Source organism: Caloenas nicobarica, chromosome 13, assembly GCF_036013445.1.
Source record: "Caloenas nicobarica isolate bCalNic1 chromosome 13, bCalNic1.hap1, whole genome shotgun sequence".
Taxonomy (NCBI): Eukaryota; Metazoa; Chordata; class Aves; order Columbiformes; family Columbidae; genus Caloenas; species Caloenas nicobarica.
The window spans coordinates 11005474-11019950 of NC_088257.1; the positions used below are offsets into that span (position 1 = coordinate 11005474).

Below are 14477 nucleotides of genomic sequence, written 5' to 3' on the forward strand. Positions count from 1 at the left end.
TGCTTTCCATGTGAGAGGCTGCAGTTCTGTACGTGCCAAAGCCAAACTGTTTTTTTTCTTTAACAGTTCTTGGGGTAAGTTTCTTGTCTCTTCTCAGCCTGTGGTGCAGCAGAGCAGCGCTGCAGGTCTCCACTGGCTCTGCCGGGAGCGGGTCTCCCATCTGCCGCAGGGACCTTCTCAAACGCAGGTCGGCACAGCGCTGCATCTCAGAAATTAAATTCTGTATTTTGTTTTCTGAGGCGCTGCTGGCAGGTAGCCTGAATAATATCGTCCTAGCTGGATAGTGTGAAAGTGGAGAATAATTCTGTGTTGGTACATGTATAGCTGGTTTGTGCTGAGTTGTTAAAGGAAATATTTGGATGTCACGGAGAACTCCTGAGCAGTTCTGTGCAGCCTGGCAGGCATCCTGTGGTCTGTTCTGGGCTACACAACCAAAACTGCTTTCTGCTTTTGTAGAAATACTTAATTGCTTTCATGCCATGCTCTATTTTTGCCACCTGCTCAATTTCAGAAGTCTCAGGAGATACCAGAAATGTGCTCAGCACCCCATGCTCCTCTGGGGAGAGGAGCTGCATCCCAGGGATGCTCCAGGGTCCCCCAGGGATGCTCCGAGTGCTCACACGAGCTCTGGTGGCTCTTGCAGATCCCAGCACGGGCACATTTGCTTTTCCCCTCTCGTGCTGCAAGATGTTCGTACCTCCCTGATGCACCTTAGCTGCTCCCTGGATGGAGCAAGGCACTGGTGTGCAGTGGCATATCTAATTTAGGCTGTGATAGTACAGTTCAAGGGTAAACTAGACCAGCTATACCAATATTGTTTGTTACTTCATTATTTGTACCCATTATGTTTGTTACCTTATCTGGCTTGTGCCTTAAATTACATTGCCAACCTCAAAGTATCATGTGGAGTTGTAACAACACTTATATTTATGCTAAGGAATGTAGCAAACACGCTCATTTCTGTAAGGTACCATAACTTACTGGCGTTTGCAAAGTATTGGCTGTGTTGTTATTATTAGTTATCACCTGAACTGCTTAAAATCTCCAAGTCATAAATGTCACCTTGACCTTCTGTGTGACTGCGAGCACTGGGTCACACCAGCCCTTCAGTGCCGTCCTGCACAGAATGGAGCATCCTCTGGAGTCCCCTCACAGCCTCAACTGCGCTTGTCCGAGAGTATCAATTATTGGTGAAATTCCTAATTATTTTCAGATTCTTAAATGTTGTTTTGCTTGCTGCTGCGAAAGACCGCTGTTGGTTATTCCAAGCAGCATGGGAGTTGTGCGGATGATTTTGTGCTCCTTCCCCCAGCTAAGTCATATTTCCTAATCTGACAGGAGTGCTTTGGGAAGTAAGGTACAAAACTGCAAAGGCTTTTGATAAAAGCTTTTGCTTATAATTCAGACAGAAGCATAATTTCAGAGCAGGAGCTTGGAATAAGACAGGCACAGTGTATCAGTTTTATATGCAGTTGAAGATCTAATATCCTGGTATTTATTTTAAGAATTATTATTAGTAATTGCTGCTGTGTGTGCTCTTCCTGCTTGTAAGGCAGTTTGGAGAGGAGGAGAGAATCCAATTTAAATTAAAATCTATACTGGGCTACAGCCTGCTCCTGTTTTAAACATTAATGAAGGCAAAGGGAGACAAGACTTAAATTATTTGTGTGTCACTTTGGTATGTACTGAGAATTCCCTCCTTGTTACTTGCATTTGTGGTATCTCTAACAAGCTGTAATTGCTATTTGTAGACCTTTCTAAATCTTAACTAGTATATTATCCCTGTGGAGATGAGAAGCTTTTCCCTTCAGTGTTGGTTGTCAGAGTATCTGCAGTTCAAGGTGCTGTGCCATGTTTTCGTAGTATTTGGATACGCATGTTGGGGTCCTTCCTCTGCGTCCCCGAACCCACTTACCCCCTCCTGTGTACCCAGAGGGTTTAATAAATGCGATATCTTATGGGATGCTGCTATGTTTAAAGTGCTGGCAAATTTGTATGTTGGGTTACTTGGAACAAGGCAGATACCATATACTTGAAGAGCAGAATAAAATTTGAAGAATTTTACTTTTCATAGATGGTTATGGTTCAATATTGAGAGTGTCAGGATGCATCTAAAGCACTTAAAGATGAAAACCTCTTGTATGCAGTCCCTTACAGAACCAAAATCCTGCTTCCTTTATTTTGTTTTAAACTTCTGCTTAAGATGTGGTGTGCGATACCTCTTGGTGGTCCTGCATTGCCCAGTGTGGTGGGGACTGTCACCTTCCAGCTAACCAGGACCACCAGTTTGAGTGGTGCCTTGGATGTTAATGACCTTGAATTCTGGTGCTGTAGCTGGAGGCAGCAAGTGCTTGGATGCTGTTCTCCCAGGGAATGGAGGGACCATGGGCTGGGGTGCCCCGCTCTGTGCTGAGCTGTGGCACAAACTGATCCCAGGAATCAAATTCCAGTAAGTTTTTTCTCATGTCACAGTTGAGCAACTGTGAAAAATTACACCTAGGTGGGGAGATGCTGGCATATTCCTGGAGCAGGGAATAAGACCAGAATATAGCTGTTTGCAAAGGAAAAAAAAAAAGGCAATTTTTAACTTGGCTATGATGTGGCAGAGGGTTATACTTTCTGATATTCTGTTCAGAAGGAACTTAACCTTAAAAGACTAAATATTGACAATTATTTCCAAATGTAGCATAGTTTTCCTTCCAAAAAAAGGCTGTAGGAGTAGTTTTTAAAGGAAGACAGCTCTACTTAGAGTACTTTCTACCATCACGCAGGGGAATTCTCATTTTTGTAGAATAGGAAGGGCACCTCTGCAAATTTGGGGTTTCTAAAACAGGCATCCCATGAGCTTCCCTATGACAATGTGGAAATCTATGGAGCTGTACCTGGGTTTTTCACCTGAAGTCTAGAAACAGTAATGAGTAAAATCAGAGATGCAGCAATTATCTCAATTAGCTGTCGTATGGGTGAGCAGATGATACTGTGTGATGTGAGACATTAGAGCTTCTCTCAATGTTTATGCCACACAGGACAAATCTAAATTGCCGGTGTCCGTACCGAAAACACGCTTTCTCTAAACAGTAGTGTGTGATTTATTTCTTTTTTCCTTGTGCCTTGCTCAAAAAACCCCTGATAAAGCGGCTGTTCTCTCCTTCATTAGCATTATTTTTGAAAATATACTGTTTGTGATTGTAGACAGAAAATCCTGATTGTCAAACTAAGTTGTATATTAGTGAGAACCACTGCAGATGCTACAGTCTGTATGTGGGGTACCTCACCTGTACTGGGTATCAGTGTAATTTTCTTGATGCCTCACTTGAGATAAGGAAGAGCATGATCTGAAGGGGGGGAAAAAATCTGAGATAATAGTCTGTAATAGGAACAGCCACTTTATTAATTTGCTAAATGAGTCAGGGCTGTATATTTAGAAACTGCACAGCAGTTAGGTGATCCTGAGAGCAGGTTCCTGGAGACTTGGTGTGTGCAGAGGTAACATCTGATGTAGTGATAGACCCAGTGTGAGCCCAGCCACGTGTGCTGAATTTGATTTATCCCCTTGCACAAGCACTGCAGTCTCTTCCACAAAGTAGCTGGTAAGAGGGTTGCTACAGTACAGTGATACAGGCAATTTGTGGGTCTGAAATGTGTTACCTGTTCTTCTGCATCTCTTCCATCCGCTATGTGAATTGGTTTTGGCAGAGTCCCTTATGCTGACCTTTACTTCTGGTCATAAAAGGTCTCCTTTTGACTAAATCTACTTCAGTATTGAAGGGCGGGAGACTGAAAACACTGCAAGGTTATCCTGTGAATTGCTGGACTTGCAGGCGGTTGGTACCTGTTTGGTACCAAACTTGGTGATACATGTTAAGCATCACATCATGCGTGTGGGATCAGAGGCTGCTAAACAAAAAAACCCAACTAAACAACAAAAACAACAAATGCACAGCCTTATACAAAACCCTAAATACTGCTCTGCAAATGGAGGAAGTTGGGGAAGAAAGAAAACTACAACGAGACAATGTACTGTGAATGTTTGCACCTTAAAATACTGCATCAAGCTATTGCTCAGTGGTTCCTGCTTGTGATGTGCCCCTGTGCATGTCTGAATTATAAGCACTCATCCTCTGACTTTAGTCAAAGGAAAACTCAGAAGAAATAGCAGACAGGAACCTGTCTTTCCTAATTTCAAGCTTAATTGTGACTGTTTTAATTCCGAACCTTGCAAAGCGTTCTTGCTTTTTCTCTTTGAATCGGAATGCTGGAAATTGCGTGTGGCCGCATGTGGATGTGCGTGGACAAAAGGGAGAACAACTGTTGCAGAAAAAGATCCGAAAACGGTCCTTTTCGCCTCCCTGTTGGTAGATTGTCCGTGTGCATTGCACATTGCTTACAAATGGAGTATAAAGTACTACGTAGCTGCCGTGATGTATAACAGTGCTAGTCTCTGCATGCATTTTGGGGCAGTATTTTAGGGCAGGGAGCCTTGTCCCATGCTCCATCTCTCATTGTTTCTGGGCAGCGTTGAGGCTGTCCGAGCGCCTTGTAGGCAAATGCATCCAACCAAGAGCATGATGGAGCCTGTGTGGCTGTGATTTTTGACAAACCGCAGGCAATTTTAGTGGTGGGTTGGCATATTTATTTGGTGGGCTGCTAAGCATGTGTGTTATACACTACACCTTAATGTCTGGTCCAAAGTTGTAGGATCCAAGTTAACAGATTGCTTTTAATCACACACAGCAGCTACTACTGAGGTGATTTTATACAGGCATCAAGCAGTTATAAATTCTGCCCATCTAATGGTTTTTAACTGGCTGTAGATGGTTAATATTACTGTCTTAAAGGCTGCACTGTGTCATTTTTCAGGAGTTGATGAGAGCTTCAAGAACAGCTTGTTTGTGTGTCTGCATCTTGTCCCCAGTCCCATGGGTATTCTAAAGCTTTGGAGATGTGCTTTGTCCTGTGCTTCCTGCAGACAGTCCTGGATTAGCTTTGTTTCTGAATGACCTGCCCTTACTCATGCTGCAATAATCATTTTGTGTAGTTAGAGCATCCACAACTCTTCTGCTCTGCCTGTTTGTTCCCTGGCTGGAGAGAAAATGTGGGTGTTATTAGTAGGGGTTGCCCTTGAGGTGTGGGAATTAGACATAATATGTGGCAAAACAAGTTGCCACAGTTTTAGACAGCAATTTCTTGGGCTTCATAGATCATTGTTTTCCAAATTGGAAATTAGCCTTCTAATGCATTGGTCTTGCTTGTAGCTGTAGATCTAAGAGGAACGTGCTCATGGTCCTTCCTTGCCCATTCCCTGTTTGAGTGCAGCTCTAACAAGTTAAAATGATCAACTGCTGAGTAGCATTGCTGTAATAAAGCTAATCTGGAGTGATCTTAACAGAGAAATTTATATTCTTAGTGTAGTGTTTGGTCTCTTATGTTTCCTGGGCTTCACTTGCTAAAGGCATTCCTGAGCAGCACCCTGAGGCGCATAGAACAGAACACTGACCAGGGCTCCAGCAAACTTGAGTTTGCTGAAGCCGAGTCTTCTGTTATCCCAGAGTGCAAAGAAAACCCCGTTAATTCAATGCAAACTGAAGTAAAATACAATAATTGAGAAAGAAAGCCTTTGACTGTCAGGTGTTTTGGTGGAAGTGGGAGCCCGAGCCAGACAGTGTTGGGTGCTCCCTGCACACAGGGTGATGTCCCCCCTTCTCCAGTGGGTCCAGGAGATGAGGGGTCTCCAGCTTCAGCTGCTGAAGAGCAGAAGCTCACGTAGCAGCTCTCTCTGTAACAGGGATTTACAGGTCAGAGAGCATTGCTGTCTCGTATAGTGCACAGTATGTTCTTTGTGGGTATATAGGACAAATGCAGATATATTGTTATACAGGAGTGTTTAAAGGTTTTATTTACACTGATAGCAAGCAACTTGAAAGTGGTTTTGCTGCTTGGATCCTTCACTAATGACTCTCAGTAAATCAGTTTGTAGCACATTGGCTACGGAGCAATGTACGATATTGTGTATTCCCTCTGTATAGTTGTATTTTAATGCTGCACAATGAAGTTCCCCTGCTGCCCTGTGTTCGTTCTGAATGAAATCTAATTCTTCATTCCAGAATTGCTCTGCTCGTCTGTGGGCCCATGATTCAGCATTCATCAGGAGCCTATGACACGGCCTGGCTATTATGTCTTGGCAGGACATCTAGATGCTCTCTTCTGAAATACTGGCGCTCCCTTTTTGTATGAGCAGAAGAGGGCTTTGTGCAAAAGAGTTGTTAAATTGCATAAGGCTCATGCAGGTGTTTGGGCAGCACACAGTGGCTACGGGGGAGCGAAGCTGTGACAGTGCGTAGTGAACTGTTTCTGATTTTTATTTTTATTTTCGTCCCTCCTAATCCATTTTGGATTAGTAATTGTACTTGATGACACTACATCCACTCTCATGCGTTGGCACTGGGTTGGTTGGTCTTTGGGAGATGCAGTAGCTATGTGTCTGGTGAAAAGCAATACCGGAGCAAATATACTACATTGATTTCCATATAACTATGATTAGACACTTCACATAGAGAACAGAAGGACCTTTTATTCTGTATTCAATTAACTAACATTAACAAGGAGGAAAATAGGTGCTAAAAGCAAACCTTGACAAATAAAACTATTGTATTGCATTAATGACATGCTGTTTAAAATGGTATTCATGAAGAACCTTTACATGAGAAAGGAATGAGAAATCAGAAACAAATTTTTCCCTTCAAAGCATATGACTTATGCTCTGATAAAATTAGATCTTTAGTTAAAGGAATTTGCAGTCATTAAGTGCTGCCCATGAAATACGTCCCATTTATAACCATCTGCTTTATGGCTTCTGCAGAAAAGTATTCTTCCTCAAGCAATGCGTCTGAGAACTTTAGTGTCATTTTTATCAAAATAGTTTGGTTCTCTACTAGTAACACTATTAAAACCTCCATGTGATTTTGTTACGTGAGAGCGGTATCTTACACTTCAAAGAAAGGGTGACTACTCCTTTTTGTGAGGAGATTGCCCAGGATCGTGGCCAGACTTGCTGGTGATGTCTCTTGCTCGTATATTATTAATAGATCACTAATGGAATTGTCTTATGTTCAACATATACCCTCACAGAGAGAAAATTAGCATTGCTTATTCTTTTCTGTGCTACAGAAGACAGAAGTGATTTGGCTGAGGCAAACTAAGAAACATGACAATCTGTGCCATGGTTTTGTTTTCCTAGAGGGATAGAAATCCCCCAGTTGTCTCCATCTGGAGCTGATGCTTTTGTGGATGTTCTTTAAGTCCTGCCATGGTTGCCAGGTATTTTTCCTATTTCCCATTTTTCTGACATGTTGAGCGTTCTCAATGCCGCTGGCCTTTTCTCCATGGAAGGGGATGCTTTGGGGGACACACCGAATGCTGATATTCTCCCAGGTAATGAGAAGTGATGACCTGCAGCTTGATCTCACTGTGTTCTTCCCTGGCATTTCTAACAAGCTTTTTCCTCTGAATCCTGCATCTGTTTTTGGGGTAGTTTATATTCATTAGAGTTTACAAGGGGAACAGAAGAAAAGAAGGGAAACTTTGAAGACCATCCTTTGTTTTTCACGATGTCTACACAGTTCTTTTCATGGAGCTACCAAAAGGGTATTTAATACAAGGGAGCTGACACTTGAATTTTTTGTAGAGTGTGATTGTCTTTTTTTCTTTTGATCAATGTAATAGTTGTAATTAGTTTCAGTGTTTCCAGGCTTTTGAAGTGCAGAGAATTCAAACAGCTTGTTAAAGTGAGGGACTCCAGGGGAACTTTAAAAGTACTCTTCCCTTTTGCATATATTACATGTACATGGGCTTGATGATAGCAGGCTGTATCTGAATTTTGTCATCCTGTGCCCCACCTCTCAAACTAATATTTTGAAAAGCTCTGAGAGGTCCCTGGAGTGTAACTGTCTACGCAGCTCAGAGCTTTGCTGCCTAAAGAGGATGAGTGCTTTGAAGTCTGTACTAATCCTGAATGCCATTTTACAGATTTCTCAAGAGCACTGAGGTAGCATCCTACAGGGAATAATAACTTAGTATTTTTATAAGCAAATACCGAATTTTTTTTTATTTTTTAAATTTTATTTTTTTTATTCCTCTCGGTTGATTTGGAGGGTTGCGAGGAGGAGACCGTTCCTGCTGTTCTGATCCTTCTTGGCTTTGGCGAAAGCTTTGTTTTTGAGAAAAACAGCTTGCTGGTTGCTTGTAGGAGAGAGAGGCAGCATCTGTTGCCTACACAACTGGTGACAATGGGACAAAGTATAAATTGTCACCATGTTTGAGCATCGCTAGGCCGGGAAACGTGTGATGTGCTGTGGTCCCTGGGATGGGGAACGTCTTGGTGGGATGGGCCATGTCTGGAGCTGGGTCCTGGGAGAGGGACACGAGGCAGAAAGGAGCATTTCTGTACGCAATAAATGAGTAACTACAACATTGTAGTGTGAGGTGTGTGTGGTGATATTACATCCTTGAATAAAACATCTCACGCTGAATTACCGGATGCTGTCTGTACTCGGGTGAGGGAGGTAAAGCCTCTAGGAGTTAGCTCAGCATGTACTGTTGTTACTTCCATAAACTGATTTTTTTTCTTTTGTTTATTTCTATCTTTTTTTATTTTGAAAAGCTCTGTATTTTTTTTATCGTGTGCTCCAGTGGCAGCTTGCCGTATTTTCAGTTACCCTGTGGCAGGGCGCTTGGCAGTGCGGGAGGGGACTGTGGATACACTTCATTAGATGCGTAGCACTATACTTTACATCCTTCCTCTAAATGTGGTCTGCAGGGAGTGACTTTATTTTTTTAAAAAGTGAAAATACACATAAAATACAAATAAAATTCTAATAAGTATCAGGTGGGCCAGAAAGCTCGGCTGTCTGGGGAGGCCATGTGTTTCTTTCCTATCAAAAGGAGGAAAGAAACAAACTTTTTTGTTATTTCATTCTCTGATAAACAAACATCGGAGAACAGTGAGCGCTAAGGGAGTGACATGAGGTTAGTCCACAGGAGTAAAAACCAGTTTTATGAGCTTTTGGCAGGGGTTTGGTGAGCTTGCTCCTCTTGCCTCTGTAGGGGTGTACCATGGTGGAGACGGTGCTGGGACCAGGTGGCACTGGTTGCAAGTTCAAATGATGGAAATTAGAAGTATTTGTGATTAACCCATAAATTATGTTACTGCTTGGAATTAAATATTTATTCATCTGGAGCGCCACTATTAGTACAAGCAGGTAGTGTTGTCTGGGAATGCAATAGCCTTTGAGACTTTATGCAATGTTGTCTTTAAAGGAAGTTTCTTTAGAGATGGCAGTGATGCTTTGCAAGAGATAGGGCAAATGATGTAGGTGTGCAAAGATTGAAATGAGCCCTCAGCGCTAAGTGTGAGTCGTCCGGTTGCTTTGAAATTCTTCAGGTATTTGACCAAGTCTCTGCTAAAAATATCTGTAATGGCTCCTCCCTACTCAAGTCTAAATCTGTGGTACAGTAATAATAACCCTCCTAGCTGCTCCCTTTTAACATCAATAGAGGGAAAAAAATCCATTTTAAGAAAAGATTTTGTGCTCTGCCATGTAACTTATCACAGAATGATGAATCATTTTAGGCGATATATTGATCCATTAAATATTTGTGGACAAACTGAAATGTATGCTTGTATTTACTCCTCAGTTATTCTGCAGAGCTTCATAGATGCTTCCCTGGGACAATGACTAATGTTTGTTAGGAGTTTCTGTTCATGCTGCCTTTGAACAATTCTTGTATTAAAGAAAAAAACAAACACAAAAAATTCTCTCTTTCCTTGTAGGACTCCAGAAGGTTTGAAGTTACAAGAAGAAAAGGTAGGAAAAAAAATACAGTTTTCTCTCAATGTGTGTGTTGGTGTGGAGTGTTCTTGCAGTAACTTTTTAAACAAACATGAGTTTACACACTTGGAAGAGTGTACTGCTGTGGGATTTCAAAGACACTATGTCCCAACGCTTGTCTGACGGTTTTTAGTGTTGGAAATTTTTTTCTCAATGGAAAGTTCCTCTTCCAGCACAGAACTGCATGATGGTATTGGGGATGCACGTCAAGGTTTGTTGGGTGCTGACAGAGCATCTGAACTCTGACCCTGGAGCATTTAGAGGAGAAAAAGCTCCAGACAAGGCTTTCCATGCATTGGCACGCTGCAAATCCACCCCAGGGCACAGCGGCGTTAAATGCGAGTTGTGCTGGTGCCCTGAGCTCCGATCCTGCTCCTGGAAACTCTTGTGCATTAGTAACTAATCAGCTGCTCTGTGATGGATCCCAGCAGCTGGGTGAGAATTGGCCATCAAAGAGCTCACTCTGGTTATCATTAATTTTGATTTTGTTTAGCAGATGTTTTCCAGATCAAGCAGTTAGTTGCTTCATCTGTCTGGGTACAATGGGAAGCGGGTGGCACTCTCCTGTGCAACAGATTAATGCATTCCCTGTTCTGTTCCAGCAGCTTCTTTAATTGCTTCAGGTGTTCTGTATATTGGGAAGAGGTTGTAACTACCACTGTTCTACTACATAAATGAAAAAGGTCAGGTCCAAGGGTAACTTTTCATCTAGGCACATAATCTCCTTTTTATTTTTTGTTGTTGTATGGGTTTATGGTGTGTGTGTTTTTGTTTTTTTTTTTTTTCCTGTGAGATTGAGGCAGCAGAGAGTCTTGAATAAATAAAATATGACTGTTGCTAAAGATGAATTCTATTTAGCTCGGGTTTCCAGCATGTGTGTGTGTTTGGTCAAACTTCTGCTACTCTTCATGAAGAAATCCAGTGTTACTGGACTTCCATTGGTCTTACACTGAGAAGGGCTCTTGGATGGTTCAGGGTTGCTTTGAGATGCAGAACAACATCTTGGGATCCTGGATGTGGAGACATTTCAGTCATGCTGTAGATATAGAGTTTGTGGTGCAATTTATCATAGAACATTAAGACTGAATCTAGTCTTGTGAAACTGGACTTCATGGGTAAAATTTTATGGAAGTGCCTCTGGTCTTGTTTCAGATATAATTTGGGTCTCCAAAATTTATTTCCCAGTTGAAGTAACCAACACCTACAAAAACTTAGAGCAATTTTTGAAAGCAGGACTGAGTTTATAGATCATATGGGTGCTTGGAAAATGTTACTTCAGAACAAAAACTGGATTTTGAGATCAGTGCCTCTAGACACCAAATTTCCAGGCTCAGGCTGATTTCTCTTTGCCTTCCCAGGGTGGGTAAGACTTGGCTTCCATTTGGAGGGGTGAAACTCTACTTTTTTTTTCAGAAATGAATTAAATATAATCAACTCCTCTGTCAGAAAGCTTCTTAGATCCATGGATAGAGTGGAGAGAAAGGGATGGTATTTGGAGGAGTTAAGGTTTGTAGATAAATTTGGCTTATGCCCAGCAACACAATCTGTGAATAATCAAGTATGTCTGAAGAACTGCAAACTCCTCAGAAGTCAAGAAGAAAATGCTAACAAACATGATAAATACATCTTGGTCACAAAAGCCTGTGGATTTGAAGAACTACCTGGGGATTTTCAGCAATGATTAAGTATCTTCCTCTCTGGAGTTAGTCCTCAATAGTGCCTATAAAATAATTCAACAAAAGCCTCCTTCAGAAGCCTGTTCAGTATTAAAATGTGTGCAGAGCAGATACCACTCAGTGCTGGAAAAAAAAATAACAGGAGGGCTTAAATGTTTGTTATACGCATGAAAGGATTTATTAAAAATTTTGTGATATGGTATGATCTGATTTTTAAGGTTCAGGCCTTTTTTCCCAGAAATGGTAATTTTTGTGGTGAATGTTTTTTTTTAACCCGAGGAAACTAGATGATTGGAAAATCTTTGAGGGCGGGAGTTTATGCTTGTTGCCTTCCCTTGACGGAAGATTTGGCTTTCTGTTGAAAAGCTGAAAAAACCTTTGAAAGTTAAAAATATCAAATAGAAATCATGACACAGGGAGAGCTGCAGTAAACTTGCTCTGTGCCTGTTATCCCACGCTCACAAATGAACCAGGATAATTAGAAAAGAGCTTTTGGTGAAAGGAGGAGCAACCCTGGCTTACACTTCTCAGAATTTTACTTGGGTTTTTTTTTGGCAAAAGGTTTGAGTCCTTTAGTTTGAAAGCTTTTTTTTCAAAGGAAACAAAGTCTTGATTGTCGAGAGATGGTTTGTTGGTAAATACTAACTTGCCATCCTTATTTCCTTCAACAAATAGTCCATTTAATAGATGGTTGATGGTCAGTTGTGCTGGATTGTGTTTATATTAGATGAAAGAAAGAGATGTGAAAACACTTTCTTCCTTTTTTAGCTGCGGATGAGCATAGTTAATCTGGGAGCCTTTTTGGTTTCCAAGGTGTCAGGACTACATGTGCTGGAGAAATTTTGAAACTGCTCCAAAGCCCATTACAGCTGACAAACGGCTTTCCTGTGACTTCTGTGGGTGCTAGATCAGCTATAATTGTGTGATCTTTTAATTGCTGTGGTACGGAGGGGAGATGCTTCCCTGACTGCAGCTGGCAGCCGTCTTCCACCATGATGTGCGAAGACTGATTTCTTTCTGAATTTCAGTGGAAATGGCTGCAGATCTGTGTTGTTCCTGGGATGCTTCACTGGTGTTAGAATATTATGCCTTTTGCCAAAAAATGATCTTTTAATCCAAAAAAACTCATTCTGGTAGTTGATTAGAAGCTGCAAGAATATTTTCTTACATTCAGTTTAAGCTCATTAAGTTGAAATTTTGCTCTCAGTGGGTCATGCATGTGACCCGCTGCAGTTTCCATCTGCGTTATGCTCACGTAATGGAAAACAGAATATGGTGTGAGGTTTTGTTGCTAGCTTTAAAAACAAACAACAAACTTGAGAAAACCCAGCATTTGGTAAACAAGCACAGGATTTGAGTACCATCTCATTATATTGCTCTTTTAAACTAAATTTGAGAGGCAAGTCAGAGCAGGCAGACCCTTTTTCAGTTACCCAGTCTTCTGTCTTTTCCCATTTCTGAAGACTCGTTCATTTTTTACTCTGTATATTTACATATGGCTTCAGGTGTTAGCATTGTTGCTGGTTCCTGTGCACTGCCTGCCCTTAGTGTGCACGAAAGGGAAACTGAGCAAAAATATTAATAACCTGCACATTTTCATCAGCTGCCCCATACAGTGAAATGGTGCAGGAGAGCAGAATGGGGCAGGGAGCCGGGAACAGCAGCAGTTTGTGCCGATCAGGTGGAGACAACAGGTATTAAGTGGAAAGAATGAAGGATAACATGCAGCAGAAAATTGGGAGACTCAAGGGTGGATGTTAGGTCAGAGCAGGACTGGGCTGTGCTCTGAAGGGAACACCCGGGAGCATTTGGCTTGATAGTGCTGGGTCTTAATTCCAAAGATTGGTGAGTTTTCACTGTGTAATGAGTGTGGATGAATGACCACACAGTTTATGTATGTAAAAGCCATATACATTCATCAAATATCACATGTCTAGCAGAACGGGGCCTCTGGGATTTCCCCAACTATTTTGTTGCAAGAACACAGGAACTAATTCTGTAATTTCTAGGGCTGACAAATGCTCCTACTCCTGTTGGGAACGCGGGGCTAAAGGATGCTCAGTACTAGAATAAATTGTCTGCTGAGGATAACTATATACCCAAGTGCATGTATAGTCACATCAAGCATAAAGAGCCGTATCTTCACTAGATACAAATGAGCAAAGCCACACTGAATTTAATGGATCACCTTTGCATTTTACTAGTTGAGAGTCTAGCCCAAACACTTAAAACTTTTAATTTGTTTTTATGTTGCTCACAGCCATCCGTTCAACAAATTAGTGTCAAAAGATGCTTTTGAAACCATTCAGGCAAGAAATGTTCAAGCAGATTGCTTCCACTCTGTTTGTCCATACAATCTTATTAAATGAGATGCGACTCCAGATTTATTCAGTCAGATGACATCGTGCTATCGTAAAGATACAAACTTTATCTGTTTTGAGTTAAAAGGCTGAAACCTTTCTGAAGTATTTGCAGGCTCTGTATTGTGGATGTCCTATTTGTTTCTATGTGTATTTATTAGGGATGCACAATACTAATGTTACAGCGTGTTTCCTAATCACAATGAGGAGCAGTAGAATAGAGCACACCTTGAGCTTTGCCAAGTTGCCATAGTTTTATTGAAAATCTCTGAGGCTGCATCAATTAGCAGTGGTGGAGGATACAGCCAACAGCTTAAGAAATATTTCATTACTTGCCACTTGACATCAATTCTTATGTTCTAGATGAAAAACTGACTTATGGTTATAAAACAGTAATGCCCTTTAGAAATTCTATTCACTTCATCCCTTCTTATATATTTCAAATTTCCACCTATCCATGGGAGATGAAAGGCTCTCAAAACTTGGCAAGAATGGCCAGTTTCTCTCTTCAAACCCTTCATGAACACAATGAAGTGATCAGCTGTAATTACTTT

General features: G+C 41.4%; 1 protein-coding gene across 1 annotated transcript in view; it reads left to right on the plus strand.

The window, feature by feature from the left end:
• Positions 1-14477, plus strand: part of FSTL4 (follistatin like 4) — a 220783-nt gene that overhangs the window by 9138 nt on the left and 197168 nt on the right. The window contains exon 3 of the mRNA XM_065644047.1: positions 9830-9863. Coding sequence (XP_065500119.1) covers positions 9830-9863 — 34 coding nt within the window. The remainder of the gene's footprint in view (positions 1-9829; positions 9864-14477) is intronic.